At 37.4% G+C, this 22731-nt stretch overlaps 1 protein-coding gene across 3 annotated transcripts in view; it reads right to left on the reverse strand.

Moving 5' to 3' along the window:
- ARHGAP6 (Rho GTPase activating protein 6) overlaps window positions 1-22731 on the reverse strand; it is a 381778-nt gene continuing 359047 nt past the window's right edge. For all 3 annotated transcript variants that reach the window (XM_072135934.1, XM_072135935.1, XM_072135937.1), the window contains exons 5-13: window positions 18854-19049; window positions 16908-16963; window positions 16582-16732; window positions 15853-16001; window positions 15080-15259; window positions 13013-13110; window positions 3024-3277; window positions 2838-2921; window positions 1-1500 (exon numbers count right to left, since the gene is read on the reverse strand). In XM_072135934.1, coding sequence (XP_071992035.1) covers window positions 809-1500; window positions 2838-2921; window positions 3024-3277; window positions 13013-13110; window positions 15080-15259; window positions 15853-16001; window positions 16582-16732; window positions 16908-16963; window positions 18854-19049 — 1860 coding nt within the window. In that variant the 3' untranslated portion in view covers window positions 1-808. The remainder of the gene's footprint in view (window positions 1501-2837; window positions 2922-3023; window positions 3278-13012; window positions 13111-15079; window positions 15260-15852; window positions 16002-16581; window positions 16733-16907; window positions 16964-18853; window positions 19050-22731) is intronic.

Consider the following 22731-nt stretch of genomic DNA (forward strand, 5'->3'; position numbering starts at 1 on the left):
ATTGGTTGTATAAAGTCACGGAGGTGGAGAGTTTAACACTGAACTCAAAGGTCTCTCTTCCTCAGAAAGTCCCCTTCACTGAAATTGATGGACCTGCATCAAGAGACATCACTAAATAGATGCACAATGTCAATCACAGAGAAGGAGGCATTCAGAGCTCCCCATCTTGACTTCAGTGTTAAACACTCCTCCTCCTTGACTTTACACAACTAATTTATATCTCACTTCAAAGCTGATTTTCTGGATGATGCCACCACACTTGGACATAAAAGAAATAAAACTAGAAAGGGGTTGTGCTGCTTGACAATATTCTGGTAGCGGTTTATTAGATCAATTGCTGATGACAGGTTCCCTTTAAAGGAACTGTTCAATTCAAAGAAGTTTCAAAGCACATAAACCAGCTTGTGCATATTTGATATAAAAAGGATCAAAATAACAAAACAAGTGCAGTGACAAAATATAAAAAAATTAATTTGGTAGATTCTTTTCTGTATGTGCCTACAAGTAACAACCATTACACACTGTAGAATATGCATTTCTAGGGAATGTACAAATAAAGCAATTTGGCCACATTTCTTTAAGCTTAGTCACAAGAAATACAAGTACTTCAGCATTGGCAATAGTATGTGCTAGTACTTGGGTAAGGAAAGTAACAAATGGGATGTTGGCAGTGATATGAAGCATAGGCGCAAATCTTTTAAAATGAAAATTAAAAATGTGTAAAAAAATAAAAAGATCACTTTTGACAAAATCATTCTTTGCTCTAGTTCACTATATCAGCCTCTGTGAGTTTAGTATGTAAGAACCGTCATACTAGGGTTTCAGGTAGTGTATCTGGGTTATCGGCAGACAAAAGCTCCCATATCTGCCATCTTTCTCTTTGCCATTCTTGCCAGTCTGGATCTGTTAAGGTTTTACTGTTTTGGTTGTTGGCAGAAGCTTTCAATGAAGTCTGTCTACTTTGAAGAGATTGCTCAGGGGGCTGAGTCCGTCCTAAAGATGACCCAACAACTGTCTCAGACCTTGGTAGTCTCCATAGGGCCTGTTCAGCTGAAAAGACTGGGGATCGCTGTGGTTGAGATGCACCTTGCTTTAAGGAGCCAGGGTAGGGTGGGGGGAGTCTTGATTCATTTCTGTTAACATCAGAATGTCGTAAATTTAAAGGTGGTGGCCTATTTTGAGTGCAAGTTGTCTGTGTATTGTCCTCCATGACTTTTTCTGTACTGCTTAAGGGTGAGTGTTGTTCACATCTTGACCTATGTTCAAGGTTCCTTCTGGATGTCTCTGTTTGCGGAGTACTGCTAGCACGTGTGACTGAATTATGTTGTCTGCAGTCCTGAAGGGCAGTTGTGGTTTGTGTCCTTCGTATATTTGGCTTGCCACTGTCTACTTCAGCAGTTGAGTTTTTACATGAAGTCAAGTTCTGTGTCAGGTTACTTTGTGAAAGAGAGTATGGCCCCTGATGTAAGGAACTACTCTCATAGATATTCCCATATGAACCTAAAATAAAATAAAATATATATTACAGGATGACCATTGCAACAACATTTCAGCAACATTATAAGGATTGAAAAATTGATTAATGTAAAAACATATTAATAGAATATCTGGTTTATCAATTCAGAACGTCTCATCTGTCATTTTTATTTTATATTATTACTGATATTCTTTAAAGGAAACCTGTTACCACGTTTTACAAAAATACAGCTAGAAGCAGGATCCTATAGCGCCCTACTAACTAACTAACACCCTTATTTTAGCTAAAAATGGTTTCTCTCAGATCCCCATATAATCAACTTTATAATTTTACCTGGTATCCAGGGATATCTATAGACAGTCGGGGGATGGTGGCCTCATAAGGCTGACATCATCACAGGTCCTTTAGCCTCTTTACATTAGCAAACTGTACCCTATGCATATATATCTAATCAATGAAATCCCAGAATGCCTGCATGAAGGTATGGAGAGGAGTAGAAGTCCATGCAGGCATTCTGTGATTTAATTTCAGATATACATATGAATGGAGTACAGTTTGCTAATGTTAAGGGGCTAAAGGACATGTGATGATGTCACTCTGGCCACATGACATTATTGCTGAATGCTAAGAAAGGGATGAGCTCCTGGATGCAGCCTGAGGATGCTAAAGGACCTGTGATGATGTCAGCTCAAGGAGGCCATGTCTACCTCAACTCGCTACAGATATCACTGGATTCCAGGTAAAATTATAATGTTAATTATATCTGAGGGGAACAATTTTTAGATAGAAGGTTGTCAGTTAGTTACTAGGGCTCTATTTGTGAAAAATGTGGGAACCTGCCACTAGCTGTATCTGTAAAATATGTGGTGACAGGTTACCTTTAAGGAACAAAATGTTCCACACTGTGTCTTTAGAGAAACAATATGCAGTCTTTGGGGAGTTGAGAGCATTAATTTTTTAAAATTTCCATATAAAAAAGGTTCCTACCACAGTATTTGTTGAGTTACATTCCTTCATCCTGGCTGTTTTAAGGCATGATCGGACATTTCTCTTTCTCTAGCTCTGCATACTGTCAAGTGGTACTGCAGAGATTACTGCAGTTCATCTCCTATTTCCTTACATGGGAGCTGAGCTGTAATATGTAGTAATGGTCACTACACAGAGTGTTCTAGACTTTGCTAGATTTGGTGGCAAAGGTTCCTTAAATTAAACCTTCAGTATGAGTGCCCAGTGTTGGACCCCCACTAATCTAATATTAGGCCATTAAGATCACAGTCCCAGGAAACCTTGTCAGTAATTTTTCAATCCCACTTTTCACATAAACTTTCCAAGCAACAATGCACATTACAATGTTCTGTACCTGTTATTCCTTGATCTTTTGATGCTGATTTTAGTGTTGAATGCCATGTTCCCCATATGTCAAGGTTTTCCTGTGGTGTGTTATCTGCAATACATATACATGTATTGTAATATAATGTAAAGTCGAGGAATTCTGAACGTAATCATTGAAATCACAACCAGTTAAAATGAAGGATTTAGAGCCTACCTTTCGAACACCATGGTGCTGAGGCATTTTCCTTTGTCTTGGAGAGTAAATGACTAACTAATGTGTGGTGATCCGCAGCCTTTAAAAACTTCTCAGCGCTATTTTCTTGCCTTGCAGTTGCAGATCGGTCAGATAGTATTGGGGAATTATTATCATATGGAGACACATCTCCACTGGATGCCTTATTAGAGTCTGTAGATGAGTGTCTTCCTTCAATCGAAAAAGAGCCATCAGATCTCAATAATTCAGGACTCCTACAAGAAAAGTATATAAAAAGTTATCAGTAAACTGATTTCATAGACAATCATGCAAACTTACATTGTTATAAAAGTTGTATTTAGTTTATGTGTTTCTACAAGGACATTTGGAGATACTTAGGAACGTTGTGTTATGTTTTACAGATTATCGAGCTCTGTGATAACTCTAGTCTAATTTATGAAAGGTGTAGTTGTTACTTCTGTATAGGTTGGTTAAGTAAAACTGCTTCTTTGTTACAATCTAGAGAAGTATAAAATATTATGCCTAGAACTCACCACTAGGGGGCAGGCAAGCACTGCTGTTTAATCTGAATTCAAACAATACATAATAGGAAGAACTGAAAGTTCTAACACAGGTTTATATTGAAAAATGGTTCCAGGTGATCTAATACATAGGACATACCGTACATATGCTTCAGAAGACCTCGTTAGCAAAAATAATCAATTAAGAAAAGGATCATATGCTTGGTATATACAAGGTCTTTTGTAGTGAATAATATTCTTGAGAAATAAGCATGAAAAAATCAACAGTACTGCAAAAGCACATTATCTTGAGGTCAACTGGAAGACATAAAAGCAGGGAAATGGCAAATATTGTTCCAATTAAGAATCTGAAAGACAAACAGTGCTTCGTGGAGGTGTGTTACACAACTGTATTGGCACGCAGTGGAAATGGGGAGAAGGGGAGAGCCACTCATATCCTGCCATCAGCTCTAATTGCTTGCAGAAAATGGAGAGGAATGCAGTAAAGCTAAAGACAGCTGATAAAATGTTTAAGGATGAGGGTTGTAGGTCTGCACCGCAGACAAAAAAGAGCACAACTTGATTAAAATATGCACTGACACACAGCAGAAGAATTGTTGTGACTGATAGGGACGAACAAAAATGCTTTAATGTGGAAAAGAAATAAAATCACGATACATATATATATATATATATATATATATATATATATAGGGAGAGAGAGATAAATGGATAGATGGTATAGTGATGGGGAGAGGAGGAATGGACAACTTAAAGGACATTAAATAATTGCAATTACTGGCAAAACACCACAAATTGTAATAATTTTCCCATACCAGACATCGCCACGCCAAGGGGGCATGAAGAGGGGGCAATCGGTTTGCAGAGTGGGCTTGCACACTACCTAGACCAAGCAATTGTTTACCTTGAATGTTCACATGGATTTTGCACAAAACTACAGCAGCTAGCAGTAAAGTAGTATATATAGTAGTAGTAATATATAATTCATATTCTCAATTTATTTAGGGTACAATATTGTATTCATTATGTGGTCATAATAAATTATTATGGGGAGACTAAATTTATTATAGGGCAATAAATATAATAATTCATTGTAGAGCTGGATTACTCTACATAAAGAATGGACTGTAAGCTTTTGCTAGCAAGGCCCTCACTCCTATTGTTTCATCGGATTCTATTAATACTATGTAACGTCTTGTTATTTTTATATGTACCCCATGATCTGTACAACGCTGCAGAATATGATGGTGCTATATTAAAATAAAGCTTAATTATCATTATTATAGTATATAAACATATGTATAGTTGTGGTGTGAGATGTATATATTTTTTAATATATCATTATCATATCATTATTTAGGGGATGCTATACTGGAACTGTGGTACTGGAACTTAGGGGCTCACTATGGAGGAGAATATACTGTACTGCAGGAGGCGAATATATGCGGATGGCAAATTTAGTAGTAACAACTCATGGCTGGAAGAAATTTGTCTTTATGAAGTACTTGAGTGGGCGCTTAGAAGTTGTTAAATAGCCCTTTTACCAGTGTCTTATCAGTGCTGTAGTCATTGGCTAAACTGCGGGAGTCAATGTTATGTATCTTATATGGTGCACAAGAATAAACTGTAATCTTGACTGGGATGCAGGGGTCACAAAATGCCTCATGGCAGGGCTGTCACGTTCCCACCAGAGGGGGTTTATTTGTAGAACAAAGGAAGCTTATAAATAATTAGCTGTGCTTATTTATGAGTTAGGTACATGGATAGATATATTGATAAATAAATAAATATATATGACACATAAAGAAAACTGGAAAAGATGATTAAGTTGTCTAAGAATGTGACAGGCACACTCCTTCAAAAAATATATAGGGAATCTAAAAATTAATATCTCTGTCATTAAGAGCTCTTTATGCACTTTGAACACATAACTGTCTTTCCGAAATGCATGCTTACACCGGTCTTGTATTCCTACTGCACATACACTCACCGGCCACTTTATTAGGTACACCTGTCCAACTGCTCGTTAACACTTAATTTCTAATCAGCCAATCACATGGCGGCAACTCAGTGCATTTAGGCATGTAGACATGGTCAAGACAATCTCCTGCAGTTCAAACCGAGCATCAGTATGGGGAAGAAAGGTGATTTGAGTGCCTTTGAACGTAGCATGGTTGATGGTGCCAGAAGGGCTGGTCTGAGTATTTCAGAAACTGCTGATCTACTGGGATTTTTACGCACAACCATCTCTAGGGTTTACAGAGAATGGTCCGAAAAAGAAAAAACATCCAGTGTGCGGCAGTTCTGTGGGCGGAAATGCCTTGTTGATGCCAGAGGTCAGAGGAGAATGGGCAGACTGGTTCGAGCTGATAGAAAGGCAACAGTGACTCAAATCGCCACCCGTTACTACCAAGGTAGGCAGAAGAGCATCTCTGAACGCACAGTACGTCGAACTTTGAGGCAGATGGGCTACAGCAGCAGAAGACCACACCGGGTGCCACTCCTTTCAGCTAAGAACAGGAAACTGAGGCTACAATTTGCACAAGCTCATCGAAATTGGACAGTAGAAGATTGGAAAAATGTTGCCTGGTCTGCTTAGTATCGATTTCTGCTGCGACATTCGGATGGTAGGGTCAGAATTTGGCGTCAACAACATGAAAGCATGGATCCATCCTGCCTTGTATCAACGGTTCAGGCTGGTGGTGGTGGTGTCATGGTGTGGGGAATATTTTCTTGGCACTCTTTGGGCCCCTTGGTACCAATTGAGCAGCGTTGCAACGCCACAGCCTACCTGAGTATTGTTGCTGACCATGTCCATCCCTTTATGACCACAATGTACCCAACATCTGATGGCTACTTTCAGCAGGATAATGCGCCATGTCATAAAGCTGGAATTATCTCAGACTGGTTTCTTGAACATGACAATGAGTTCACTGTACTCAAATGGCCTCCACAGTCACCAGATCTCAATCCAATAGAGCATCTTTGGGATGTGGTGGAACGGGAGATTCGCATCATGGATGTGCAGCCGACAAATCTGCGGCAACTGTGTGATGCCATCATGTCAATAAGGACCAAAATCTCTGAGGAATGCTTCCAGCACCTTGTTGAATCTATGCCACGAAGAATTGAGGCAGTTCTGAAGGCAAAAGGGGGTCCAACCCGTTACTAGCATGGTGTACCTAATAAAGTGGCCGGTGAGTGTACATCAGCAATGATCATTGGTGCCTTTGTGGAAAAAGACAAATATATATATATTGGAAATACAGACAGATTCATTTGAAAGAGATCTATTTATGTGTAAGGAGCGTACTTCAAGACTTGATGGCTCATTTGCTAATTTAAAGCACTGCTATTCATGTGTCTTCATAGTGTATGGTCCAAAGATCCCAGTTGGGAACCTATTATGCCCTGCCTCTGTCAATAACTAATAACTACAGTGAGATAACCCAACTGCTATTACAATCCATAAAGCCAGTGCCATTATAAGGGATATCAATACCTACAGCTGCTGCAGCAGGAGTGTGAAGCATGGCAAAGCATTTCATCATGTATTACCATGTCAAGTTGTGTTAAAGGGTTTATCTGGGGTAACTAAAATCACCTTCTTCAAGACCTGCTGTAATTAAAAAGGTCAATTAAAAAGGTAATTAAAAAGGTCATTTTAGTACCCCAGATAACCCCCTTATGGTGTGTTGCATAAAGAGATTTGAGTAGATGCATTAATCATATAAAAAAAACAGAGTAAATTTAGACCAGAAAGTATAATTTGTCAAAGTGGACCTTGCTTGGTTATTATTTTGCAGCATCTGTTGTCAAACCTTATATTACCAAATGGTTCAACTACTCTGCTCCAAAGGTTTGGAGTGAGCTGTAGTATATTAGCGAATACCACTTTCCAGCCAGATCAGTCCCATTTTACTACCATCCCCATTGTGTCTTAAATCTTCGCTGTGTATTGGTATGATTCATTTGTGGGTCTCACCATACCATATAATGGCTTATCCCACCATTTTTGCAAGAGAATGGTAAAATTAATTTAATAAATCTTATGCTATTTATTTGGACATCAATCTGTCATCAGGTTTGCACATCAAACCTAGTGGTAAGTTCCCACAGAAGTCTTCTCACTGTTTCCTATTCATTTTTTACTGTAGAAATCCATATTTCATATCTTGGGAAGAGTGAGGAGGCCATGAGGGAGATAATACTCCCCTTGTGACATGGTGAGTCTGCTGGCAAGGTGCAACAAGCAATTTTTTGTATAAAACAATATATGGATTTTTATAAAACTAACTGAATGGGAAAAATAAGAAGACTTCTGTGAGAACATATCATTAGTTTTAATAGTGAAAACTTAATGACGGGTTCCCTTTAAGTATACATGATCACTACTTGTAAACATGATATTACAGACAAGCTGCCAAAGTTGAATATTGCAGAATATTTAAGTCTTTTGTCACCACATTTACTTTTTCTCAAAGTTCTAAAAGGCATTTTAGCTGTGATTTAAAAGATAAGGTACAAACATAATGTAGAGGTAAAGACTATTATTTTATGCCACATGGAGCGATACATTCTGTACAGTTTCATTGTCGCTTAGGGTTCATTATAATACACAGAGTAGGTTCTTTAGTCTTTGTGACATTTAAGTTGTGTGGGAGTTGTGACTCATTTTATGAAATTACATTAAGCCTACCTGTTGCTACGTTACAAAATCTTACAATGTACCTATTGGTTACACTTTTCTCACATTATTGTATGTGCTGCCTTCAAGGCGGCTACTGTTTGGTTATGTGTTTTTCTAAGTGATTTGTCAAGCACGAAGCTGTCACCTGACCTCTTCCTAACCTAGTAGTATGTCCATAAGTTTCACTGATTAACAAAAGGAAGATAAAACAACATCTATCATTTAAATAAATAACACATGAATTAACTTCTTGGACAGATGGATGGAAAGAAAAAGGAAAAACTAGGAAACATACTGGGGCAGATTTATCAATGACATTGGAGAAAATTTAATTTTTATCTTTATCCCAGTGGGCTTGTTGCTGTGCTTGTAGTGGTAACACACCAATTGTTGCATCCCTTGTCGTTATTTTTGGCCCTGAGATTTTGTTTTTGTTTCTGTGTAAGTCTACTTACCCTGCTCCAAATTCTGACTTCTGTGTCAAGCTGGTACTCATGGTTTACAGCTGCTGCACCCAGCTGGACTCACATGACCCATTTAAGACAATCCATGGTGTCCTCGGAACATTGGACTTTATTTGTGATACCTGGGAAAATTACATACAGTAGTCCAAGAAGACCATGGATTGTTCAAATCATATCTCATTACCAAAGAATGGAAGAACGGAAACAATTCAGAAACCAGAGCAGGATAAATATACACTGGGTTTTTTTGACATCCATGATAAGGAATGTACAACAATTCCCGGAAAAGTATCCCAAATAAACACGACAGGTTGCCTTTAAAGTGCACCAAAAAATACTTCATTATTATTACCGGTTGGATTTGGGAGCTGGAAGATTCACTTTCAGCATTATCACAGAGACCTATTTTGCTCCAAAAATAAGGACACATGTATCTATCTATCTTTCTACTGTATCTATCTATCCTATTGATCACATAGATATGAAGCCATTACTTAGGTAAACATTCTAGGCTGTAGTCTTTTATAACTTGCACATTAAAAATGATGATTTTGGTATTACCGTAATTTTAGGAAATGCTAGAGGATTTACAAACACTAACATAAACTGTCATACAAGACAAAAAATCTTATATTGGAATTGCCTAAGCAAGCATTAAAGGGAACCTGTCAGCAGAAATGGCCCTAATAAACCACTACCTGTATGTTGTCAAGCAGCTGAACACCCTCAGATTGGGTTTCTTTTTATGATTCAGCATGGTGGCATCATCTAGAAAATCAACTTTGAAGTGAGATGTAAACTGGTTGTATAAACTCAAGAGGCAGATATTTCACACTGAAGTTATGTTCTTTCTTCCTCAAAAAGCCCCCTTTGCTGTAATTAATGGCATTGCATCCAGATATATAACTAAACAGGGCTCCCAAAGTATAATGCATGATGTCAATCGCAGGTGAGGAGACATTCAGAGCTCCCCACCTTGACTTCAGTGTTAAACTCCCTGCCTGCTTGACTTTACACAACCAATTTACATCTCACTTCAAAGTTATTACGCTGTTTGACAATATACTGGTAGGGGTTTATTAGGTCAATTGCTGATGACAGGTTCCCTTTAATATGTTTTCCTATGAGGATCATCCTAAGGTTTCTCACCCAAGTTTATCCTATTTGTTTTGTTTAATAAAAATATAAAATCTCCACAGACTACTAGTATTTGTGTAAATACATGCCATTCCCAACTTTCTAAATTTCTTTACTCAGAACTCAGTTCTTGACCCCAGTATTCTGGCATTGTGCCTGGACGTTGATCTGAAACCGCCCTTTTTAGAGCTACATCTGCTATTTACTCAGTCCTCTTCAGTCTATGATATCATGCTGTTATTGTATGTACTTTATAAAGTCATGGTTTTCTTTACTTTTCTAAGGTCAGTGCAGAGAGGATCCGGACTGCTGGTCACTGAGTCATGGATGACAGCTATATGGATATATTTACTGAGGATATGATTTAACAAATATGTCAATTCAGTACAGTAGGAATTGCATGGTCCTGCCTATCAGGCATCACTTTTCTCTTATGTACCCAAAAAATAAATGTTTATTTTAGCACATAAATGTTCTAAAGCACAAGAGACACTTACTAGCAGATTTCTGCTGGTTTAAAGATACAAGTTTCCAACTGGTACATTCCTGATTCTTCAGAATAAGCAGGAAAACAGAAAACTTGAAATGTTTCTGTCCAAAATACAACCCAAGGGCAGCTGCACTAAATGCATTCTTTTTTAATGGAATCAGGCACATGTCCATTATTTTTTTAATGGACTATGTGTCGGTTCTGTTTAGAAGTATAGCATGTCCAAGTCAGATACATCTTTAATGGATTACTCAGAGACTTTAGTCAGTGAAAAATGGATGCTAAACTGGTGAAAATTGGCTGTGAAAAAAATGGACTTTAATGTGCAGATTTTGCAGTCTAATCTGCAAGGAGCATGTCATAGACCAGGAACAGTTTAAATTAAATTTATTTTATTTATAAAAAAAGGGGGGTGGCCACAACTTTACATAAGTTGCCCACATACCTTTACTGCCTTGTAGACAATCCCTGATTTTTCATCAAGTGATTAAGCAGCCTTGCTACTTACTTTTCTAATGTGTGTAGAACCTCTACGTTTCTTTCTTTACGTTTCTGATCTCTGCTGTATAGGTATAGACTACAGCAGGATAATATGACACATCCCACTCCCTCCTCCCTCTCCCTGTTCCTGTCAGTGTGGACAGAGTCTGAGAAGAGAGAGAGGGTGACATCATATGGACATCCTGGAGCAGAGACAGAGACTGCAGCTGTGTGAATGCAGAGGGCAGCATTCTGAGAACAGGGAAAAGATGCAGCTTTTATTGGAGGCAAAGCCACAGGTACAAATACATGTAGAGACATGTCAGAAGAGATTTACTGAAAAGTGGCCAACCCTTTTAACTTAAAACTTTTAATCAGTAAGTTACAAGTTGCACTGAATCTTTTTACACAAAACTACTTAATAATCTGGTCTGCTAATTTCACTTATATAGTCATGCTGGAAAAAACTGTACCAAACAAATCACTCGTTTTATTATAGAACACAATTCGATGCCTGCAGCCTAGTTGCCATTTGCTTATATATTTCTTATTCTCTCTGAGACAGTCCATAAAAAAACCCCCATTATGTTACACATACTAGGATTTCAAGAAAACAACGCTGAGCAAAAGTGTAAGTATAGTAACGCGACGTGTTCCTATGTCCTACAATCCCATAGCTCTTAAAAACAATGGTGAAACACGCATTGACCTAAATACATAAACATAAAATTATCAATTTTCTTCTATATAAGAGCTTTTATGCAAAACAACACAAATCTTATTTCATATAGATAGATAGTGGGGGAGGTTTAATTTGTCCGTCTGAGTCCGTCTGAGTTCACCTAAAGTGCATTGTACGACGACAATGCACTGTGTCGCGATTCACTAAGATCGTGCACCCGATATCCTGCATGTGTCGCTTCCTCGCTCAAGTCCACTGAAGTTCACTTTTTTCTTCCTGATGCATGTAAGTGCATTGTCTTGAGACACAATTTTAAAGTTAAATCCCGCGCTCAATCCGAATCAGTCGGATTGTCGGACCGAACGCCCCCCAATTTCTGTCATATGAAATCCAGCGCAGCTGTGCCAAAAACCGATCGCGTGTGACACAATCCCAGTGCTAACCCCTATTAAATACCTGACAAAGCTGCGCAAATTCAAAAAACAGCGAACTTTCCATATAAAGTGCGATCTGCGACCCTTAGTGAACAAGCCCCAGTATGTCCACATTTAGCATGTAAAAGCATTTACAAACCTCAAATAAAAGAACAAGAAGCTAACACTTTTTTAGATTGTTCAACTAATCGTCATTGATAACTGGATATGCTACATAAAATTTCCAACTTTTTCAGGAACTGCCTTCCACCAAACACCAAATAATCAGCAGGTCTAATAACAAGTTTCATGTTCTTGGTTGCTTATTGCAAAGAGAGAGTGTGGGAAGGTTTCTTTAAAAAAAGCCAACTGCCTCACAATTGCACACAGTGAGGCAGATTTATCAAGCTGCCTGAAATATTCATAGAATATTTCTAGTTGACCATGGCAACCAATCACAGCTCAGCTTTCATTTTACCGGTGCTCATGAATATTTTAAAGGAGAGCTGTGATTGGTTGTCATGGGCAACTAGAAATATTCTGACTTTAAGACAGCTTGATAAATTTGCCCCAGTGTTCTGAGAGCAAAGAAAGGAAAAACACTGGTCCATCAGTCAATTGATTCTCAAAATCGCCAAGGATCGAGAGAGTAGATTCCTGACAATTACAATCGCACTTTTAAGCATGTATGGCGTATCCATTATATTTGCCTCCATTTCATACATTTATTGTTCCTTTGGGCCTAGTCAATTTTAGGTTTGGTTATTGTTTACAATGTATTATAGCGCATGAGTCTAGACAATTTTAAATGCAGGGAAAATATATGATTCTAGCTGAAATGATTTTGTAGGTTATCTTTCAAGCTCACCACAAATTCTAGTATATCTACAAAAGTTTTGACCATCTCGTAATATATAAACAATAATATATCTGACTTTTAATGAGGTCTGAATACACTTGAATTCATAGCAGACACTGTTTGTGTCCAATGAAAATTAATGCCTATAGGTCCTGTGTACAAACAATATAGTTTCTAATGAGATGTCGTTAGAAATGTATACTTTTCTTTAGAAATTTTTTTCTAAAAATGTCTGATGATATAAAATACATACGATGACCGAGAAGCTTTTCTTCTGAGTAAGTAATCCACTACATCAGGATCAGTCTCTAAAAGGCTGAGGAGAACTTCATTCTGTAAATCAGGAGGCACCTACATTAAATCAAAAAACGTATAGTTAATATAAATAAAAATCCCTTCCACTTCCATGGCTGAGAATATCCATAGAATAATATCCAATGTCAAAAATCTATTTCAAATTGAATCCCCATAGTATGTTATAGTGTATTGCTAGATTTTGCACATCCAACCTCTGGAATGTTCACTAATCCTGAAAGGCTACATTCACAGGACTGTCATGGCGATGCATATATATGGTGGCAACCTTGCCGGCGTATATATCTCCCCATAGACCGAAATAGGCACATGGCGGCGGTACAGTGCCACCACACTATACACGAGAAAAAGATAGTATATGTTGTATCTTTGTCTGTACGGCTGTGTGCCAATATTTCCTATGGAGAGGAGAGGGGTAACGCCTCCTCCTCTGCCATGTGCCGATGTGTCGCCGGGCGAGCACACATCAGGCTACGGTTGTGTGAATGCAATCTTAGTGTAACACTCTTCATAATAATAATAATAATCCTTTATTATTATAGTGCACATACTGGCAGCACATACTGGCAGGTTGATTAAATTGTGAGCCAATGGGGCTCACAATTTAATCAACCTGCCAGTATGTTTTGCAGTGTGAGAGGAAACCGAAGGACTCGGTGGAAACCCACACAAACACGGAGAGAACATACAAACTCTTTGCAGATGTTGACCCTGGGACTTCATCAGTCGTCTTATGATGTGCCACTATAAAAACCTAGCACATCAGAAGAACTACCCTGAAAGTAGTTCCCCAATATGGCAGTCATTAAGGGGTATGAACAATATGAAATGTATAGAAAGCTAATTACATGCCAGTGGTAGGAGTAAAGTATTTCCCTTGGTCTTTAACCAGAAATAACACGGTACAGAGTGATGTTCTATATTGTTCTGCCATTAGATTTTTAATTACGGTTCCTTTATGCTCATTTGCAATACTTAATGTATGATGGGAAACAGTAATGTAGTTGGCTTCACATCAAAGTTACTTGTGTAATGTTTTTCCATTGTTATTATTTCCCGGTTACAGACATCAATTGAAAAGTAAGGAAAGAAGCATTTGGCTTAGCTGTGTCAGTAATATATTCGTCAGCAAAACACTATAACATTAAGTGTATTCTTTTAGGACACTGACTTATAGACTTACAATGTCCACATAACAATATCACTTCTACTACTGTAATATATATTATTACTGTCATTATTGGAAGGTCAGCCTCTGTTTGCTCCAATCCAGTCCTATTTAAATTGTTAGAAAGCATTATCTACAACTACTTTTGAGAAGGAATGCTAAGAAGAAGAATGCTATATTTTTAGGCTACATTCACACGATGTATGCCCATTGTACCGTAGTATCGGCGCTGCGGAGAGGAGCAGGGGATGAGCTCAGCTCACCCGCACCCCTCTGCATAGGAATACACAGAGCACGGCGCCGTATTCCGTCGAAAGATAGGACATGTCCTATCTTTCTACTGGCTACGGAACTGTGTGCGGCACTGTACTGCTCCCGTACAGCAAGGCCATAGAAGTGTATGGGGGACGTATATACGCCGTATATACTCAGCCATATATACGTCCCCTATACGTTTGTGTGAATGTAGCCTTAGTTAAATAAAAACTAAGGAAAACTACACGCACGATATGATAAATACCGGTGTCTAGCACAAGCACTGTCTAGTTCACATGAACCAATTCGTGAAATTCTCAGTTAAGATGAAGTTCATATGTGCACATATTTTTAGTTGACTAACTTGTAAAAAACAACCTCTTAATTCTGGGAATCCCATATTGTTATTTTAAAGTGACGTGAACTCAAATCTAAAATATTCATTAAACTAATACAAACAAATGAATACTGAAACCCTTTTTTGCAGTATTTAGCCAAAATGATAATAACTAATTTGATGCTTTATAAAAACTGTTAAACTTTTATAAACAAACCTTTTCTGTTCATTCAGGGATGACTTACCATAAAGAGGTTTTCATAATGTTCAATCATCTTCTTTACCACAGAGATAATGGTCGTACTCTCCTCCGCTCTGGCAGTACTCTGAACCATAAACTCTTTGTCAGACGACTTCTGCTTGTGCAACAAATTAGGCCCAAATATTGTTGCCAGGTTTAATGAAGTCATTTTGTTCCCAGTAATCTAATAAAAATCACATTAGATAGAGGAAAACATGATCAGTATGCACATAACTGCATTTTATGAGCAACTACCTTCTCAAGAGCTCTATTGCTTATTTCTTGGGTAGGTTAGCAAAACTAAAAGGACATCAATACAGTTCTAAATAAGTTCTCTGTATTTCTTCTGTAAGTTCTTAAATATATAAGTAAGTTCTAATCCATATATATATATATATATATATATATATATATTCTGGAAGATTTAAAGGCATTGGCCACTTTTCCTCATGTTTTTGTAATGTGTGTGTAAGTGTGGGGGACAGGATATTAGGTAATTTACCAATATACATCTATTAAAAGTTCTGCTCTTCTTTATTGATATGTAAAGCGAAGCCTCCTGTCTTTTACCTCATTAGACAAATATTCCTGACAATAAAATGCCTGCAGATGAAAGGTTATGTAACATCCAACTGTCCATGAACATCAACAAATATAGGTGGTGTAAAGTTAGACTAGAAAGTCTACACCAGATTTATCATACATCATCTGACACTGATCATTTTTGTCGATTATAATACTGTCGTTATTAGTAAATGTGCCCCATTGTTCTCTCACCTCTTGCCCTTCTTTATCAGTTGCGTCTTCTGCATGGCTAGCCACAGTAGACAGGAACTGTAACAATCTATGTAGAGTATCACAGTTACAAGGAGGTAGGAGGTAAATAAGGAGTTGTAAAGCTGTCAGCTGATCTTCACCATCTAACACTGTAAGAATAGATATACCGTGTTCATTACATGCAAATGATTTTGTTCAAATAGTTTGTTTTTCTCATTTTATTGTACATACACATAAGCAATTACTTTTAGTATACACATTGGCCCACATTTACTAATCTCTGTGCACCAGTTTTCTGGTGGACTTTGCACGTTCTTTCTACTGCAAACTGCATGCACAGGTATTTAAGAAGTGTCCGCAACACATATGTGTCGCACGTAACCCCTTTGTGCACTGAAGGGGGCATTCCAGTGCTCAGTTGGGTTGTGCACCAGATTTAACATGCAAAGTCCAACAGAAGTGTATCGCATGCCCCATGATAAAAGTGCACTCTGTCAGAGCTGAGGGCGCCAGACTCATATAGAACAGGCCCGCTTTACACTATACACAGGCAAACTGCATATAGTGCAGTATGCATTAGTTGCAGCTTTAATTATTTTAATTATTTTTGACAAGAAAAGTATATCTTCCTATCAAAACAACAAGTGGATCTGGTATAGCATGGTGTTTGCAGTTATAAAAGCAGATGTGACTCTTATAAACATAAATATGGAACATATAAACACATACTTATGGTATGTATAAAGGGTGTATAAAGTTCTCTGGTCAGTAGAGGATCAGGCATATCTCTAAGAAATTCCTTTAATAAGGCTGCAACATCATGTACACTGTGCTCCTCTTCTAGAACGACATCAACACCTCGGTCAAACTCTTCACGTAGCTAGAAAGCACAAAGAAAGTTATGTTACATCAAGTAACTCATAAAGCATACTGCAATAGAAAACCTAGAATCTAAGTAGAGAATTACAATAGACTTTAGAAGACTTTGGAAGATAGTATCAACTCTAGATCCTTGCAATAAAAGCAATGTACTATACATAAAAAGAGGGGATTACCTGCCGTACTCTCTTTTTGGAACTTCCAACTCTAAAGATTCCCACTGTCTGTAGACCTAAAGGAAAGCATTCTGTAAGTGTACTTTTAATTTGGTTAAATTTATATAATGTGTTTCTATAATTGTTTAGAACAGAGGAATTTTACACTGCTTCACTGCAAACAACAAAAAGATCACATTTGTAATAAGTAAGCAATACAACTAAAAAGATTACAATTTGTTTACTGGTAAACCGAGTTGAAAGGGTAATACATTTTGCAAATTGTATTTTATTTTTTTCAATATAAAAACTTTTCTAATATTATGTCATTAAAATTTTGATATTTTAAATGATTTTTTGTACATGTCCAGAACATTGCTATTGGGGCTTTTAGGCTAATATACCATAATCGGTGACTTGTGGCTCACCCAACTATTCTGCTGCCCTCATTATAAGATGTGATAAGCTCAAGGCCCCTAAAACATAGTTAGAAAATTACCCCTGTGAAGAGCAAAAAGCCCATGTAAGATGTCAACATTTCTAATATTTTGGTATTAAGAGGACAAACAAAGGTTAGTAAATATACATATAAATGAATCAAAATAAAATATGGACTTGCTTAGGATATGAAAAAAAACTAAATTGTTTTCAAGCGTGTGCATTTACTTTAAGATAGTAGAGGATCTGCAGTTGTAAATAGATTATAAAATGAAATAAATGAATGACCATTCCCTAATACAACACAATAGTATTTACAAAGTGAAACAGTTATTCATGGGGATATTCCAAAAGCTGGAACAACAAGAGTAGTAGTAGTAACTAATGACCACATTTTCTGTATTTCTATATCATGCTCCTGTGTGTAAATAAGCATTCAGAATAAAAAGATTGACATTTTAGGGAAAATGGACAGTTCCAACATAAGTCTCTTTAATAGCATGGACTTTGTAAGCCTTAAAGGGGTATTCCGGGAATTTGAACATCCGATACAAAAAAACATAATGCTATAAATAAATGAATATAGCAAAACTCTATGTCATTAGTCACAAAATGGAGCTTAAATAGTTTGATTTTATGATTCACTAAATTTTATGGCCTCTGTAAAGTAGGCAAAGTTTAAACCCAAATGGCCGCCACTGGAAACTACAAGTCCCAAGATCCTTTAGTACACAGTAACTCCTTCTCCATCTAATTCTCTGCTCCCAGTGAGGATATAACAGACTGTCCTGCTCTGTTATCATAGTAATGATGTGTAACTGCCATCACTGTACATTGCCTCACTATGGGTCTCACCACAACACTGGCGATGCTGGATGCACTGCAACCAACCGACTACAGCCAAACATAGTGGTGATCACATGACCTGCTTAGGCATGTGCTGGACATATACTGTGGACATGTGACCAGCAGCCATCTTCTTGCCTGTGTCTGCTTCGTGTGGAGAAAATAAACTGATTATTTAAAGGGCCAGTAGCATTTTAATTCCCCATTATAGTGTATGTGAACAACATTTTTCTGCAAATTGCATACATGTTTTGCTGATTGTTTGTCATGAGCAAATAAAACTGTTTTGCTCCCAGACACTTTTGATAACTGTTGGTATTGAATATGTTTTATTTTACTAACAACTAGAATATCCTAGAATATGAATTTTCCATGGTGGTTCAATAATCCACAGCTCTTGAAGTAAAGAAAAGCAAACACTTTACTGTTAGCTCTGTCCCAGAGTACACATTTACAACAATTCGTTGTTTATGTTAAAAAAAAACGTAGACACAAAGGAAATAATAATTTTTAACCAAAACTGAAGTCAGTGCTATAAACTAAGTAAAAGCACATATATGCATGTGTAATGGCAAGTTCCTGTAACTTTTGTATTGACTAGAATAGTGGAGTCTTTACTTTAGATTTTACTACTGTGCCATTAGTCTCTATGTAACCCCTGGAAACATCAGTCTAACACTTACCATTCTTTTCTAAATGTAGACAGCAGCTGTCTACAACCCTGGGAACTTGTCGGTAGATAGGGTTTAGACTGAGCTTTTTATCCCTTTCCTTTTCTTTCTTACTTTGAGCTTCGGCTGGTAAAGACAGCTGTAGTGCCTCTAGGAGTCGAGACTGATTGTCATCAAGATCTGTAATAGAGTCCACAGACATTGCACCCTGCAAAGATAGAAATGCCCTGAGTTACTGGCAATAACACAATTTACATAGTATTACTGTAAAACATTTATTATTTAGATATTTATATGCGTCTATAAGGTATCTATTTGACCCCCTTAACAAACCATGACCAAATAGTAAATCACAGCAGACAGTGTTGGCAATGTGGGTGTTAACTGTTTAAGTGCCAGGTTCATATGTGTCCACAATGATTAAATGCGATGATCCCCATAATATCATGAGGGGGCACTGTTTGACCTGAATGTGCTTAAGACAGTTATCTTCAAGATCCCAGAAGTGTAACCCACATCTATTAAAAGGCACCCGAGTAACAACACTGCTCGTAGATTTCAGGTTTATCAAATCTCATAACATTGACTTTAAAGGGGTATTGCCATGAAGACAAGATTATTTAATATACTCAGGATAACAAAATAACACATTCTCTAATTCACTGTTAACAAAAATACAGCATTTCACAGGTATAATTCCAACCTGTCTCTATCAGTCCTGGTGTACGCAATTCTGGTTGTCCCTGGATCTGACCGTAAATGTTCTGACTATGGTTGGATTTTTCTATTGAACAGCTTCTCTTGTTTGCACACTGCAGTGCTCTCTGCCTCCTGCCCCTCCTTCCTGCATTACAAGACAAGCTCATAGACAGGCACTTCCTGCTGGCAAGCAGCATTGTGCAGAGACTTACTCTACTAGCCACAGATAAGGTCTTTATCCAGGAGTGAGGCATACCAGGGCTGATAGTGTGTGTTATAGGTGAATTAGCAGAGCTGAGAGTGTCATTGTGTTTTATAATCATCTCATGGATCTCATCATCTCTGATCTGTGTCATCTCTCTTTTTCTGTGTGTCAGATACTAGTAGAATGTTTCAAAGCTAAATAAAAGTGAAGATAAACCTGTACCCTGATAATTGTCAGGACACAGCATCTCATAGCACTAGAGGGATCATTAAGTGTAGAGACACTCCACCCACAATCTGGAATTTCACACTGACCATCACTGGGTTAGGAGCTAAAACAGCAATAAAACAGAGTAAAATTGTAAAGTAAAGTGTTAAAAATTTGCTTTACTGTATAAACATCAGTAGGGGATTAAAATTTGAATTTCTTTAATGGGCAAACCCCTTTAAATGTGAAATTCCATCTAGTCCAGTTCATAATAATATTTATTAATGTATGAATGGCTATGAATCAGTTTTTTTTAGCAACAAACTAGTTATAAAGAGTGTAAACCTTTCTATAATAGTCTGGTGAAGGCAATGAAGAATTTAAAATACACATTTGCTGTATCTTCTGTAGTTGAAAATACACAAACAGAACAAGTAGAAATATGTAAATTGCAGATCCACCATGTGAAAGGTAAACTTTACCTTTGTTTATAAGTAATGATTGTAGATCAATAATCAAACTTCACAGAAGTGCACATGTTCCTATATGACTGGAAAAGGAGAAAGCCACGATTGTACTGAGCAGACTGTTCTCTTCAGTCATTTGATGTATTAATCAGCATTGTGCTTTAGGCTGTGCTGGCAATGGGAAGACATATATTTCAATGTGTTTTTGTGTGAGTGAGTTCATTTATAAACCAATCCAAACACAGTTCAATGGTATAAAAGGAAGGCATAGGGCTTCATGCGAGTCATCTGCCTTGATTAAGAAAGATAATAATTGCTGTGAATTTTTAAGTTCCAAAATATTCACTGTTTCCCACAGCAAGAAGGGATAATCACAAGCAACGTTTTCTTGGCCAAGTTATGTATTTATTTGATCTGGAACTCAGAATAACTTTGTGGTTTGTTTGTGAGGAAATTAAAGGTCCAAGAATCTTTGGATGCAGATGATGACCCACAAACAATTAACCATAAAAACTCATGTTTGTTCCAGCCTATAAACAGACTGCATTTAATAAATCAGGTTATTTTACAATCCGCAGTAAATGTACGATTCTGTTACATTGTAATTGAGCCTTAAAAGCTAGTACTTAAAGGGTGTTCCCATTACAGGAAATTAATGTTATTGTTTTTATGATAAAAAGTTATACAATTTTCCATGATACTGTCTGTATCAATTCCTCATGGTTTTCTAGATCTCTGCTTGTTTTCATTCCATAGAAAACTTCTAGGTTTACATCCAGAGGACAGAAGTCTGACCATGGTCACACAGATGAGGGCTCGTTAGTATCACTGATCGTAATCAGAGAAGTATGTGATATAATGAGCCGTGCAATTGTGTGACCATGCATTCTTTTTGCATTGGGACTGCATGAGCCACTGCAGGATGCCATATATACTTAATTGGAGAGTTTTACCCTGTTAAGCAATGTTTCTAATAAACCAAATATACAACCCTATTTTTCAGAAAAACGTAATTCTATATTGTAACCTTATGGGACCTATAATATTACAGTGTGTATGAGTATTTAAAGCAAATCTACCAGCAGGAACCCATTATATAAACCACCGTCACTTACATGCTCCTGTGTGCCCCCTTGCACTGCATCTACTGTTCTTCAACTTTTTTTTTTACGGTCTTGTATTAGTTAAAATATGCAAATGAGCTGGAGATTCTCTGTCTTCACTTAGTTCTGTACGTCCCTTTGCAGGACTTACCGCCCGCTTCCTCCATCTTCATTGCACAGCCGACTGCTCCTCTCTGTGGCTACGCATCCCTGGATATTGCTGAGAGCTGGGTGAAGTCACCAGCTCACTGGTTCTCTGTATGGCCAGGGGAGGTGAGCAGTAAGCCCTGCAAAGGGACATACACAATTAAGTGAAGACAGAGCCCAGAGGGACTCTGCTGGTGGATTTGCTTTAATACTGGAATGAAATTGAAACTTTTTGGGGGTTTATCGCATAAGACACATTTTACGGTTAACCTTTTCCTACCTAGCTCAGCAGGTAAGATAAGTACAAGTTAACCCTATTCTTGACATAAGAACATGTCCAAGAGGTGGGAGCCAGATAAATTGGATACTTATAGCATATTCTTCTTTTATATATGAATTTGGGATTCCCTTCAAGCACCAACAAACAGCTGATATCTATATAAAAATCCATGTCATATAAAAAGCTGTGATAATTATGTGTATAGGTTTTTCTAAAGCAAATTATCCCAAAGCTCCTGACTACAAAGTATATATAAATTGTATTGATGGCAGAGTTATAAATTATCCCATCTAAAAAAGGAATAGAATGTAAAAAGTACAAAAAATATTCAAAGGGATCTGTGCAGTATGTTATTAAATATGAGCAGAACATCTGATTTATACTCTGGTTTCTATCAAGGATGGTAGCAATTAAAAGCTGACAACTGCACTACCTCATCAACTTCTATTATTTTATTGCTTCAATGTGCAAGGCAAACTGTGAAATTCCGATAAACTGAAGTGATGTAGAAGAAAAAAACATCATTTGACTAAATGAGCACATGATCTACAGCCAGATTCTGGGTTTGTGTGGTGATAAATGGTTGATCATGCTCTGTATTGTGCTTCTATGCAGGGCCAATTCCAGTTTATAGTATCACTGAGAAGGCATTGTACTTTCACAGTGCGTATTAGTCTGAATAAATTGCACCTATTATGCAAGGATTGAATCTTAAGCAAAATAGTGATATGCGGTGGATCATAAACCCACAGAAGAAATCTGTTAGGCTGTGGATTATCTCT

This window comes from Engystomops pustulosus, chromosome 2 (genome assembly GCF_040894005.1).
Source record: "Engystomops pustulosus chromosome 2, aEngPut4.maternal, whole genome shotgun sequence".
NCBI lineage: Eukaryota > Metazoa > Chordata > Amphibia > Anura > Leptodactylidae > Engystomops > Engystomops pustulosus.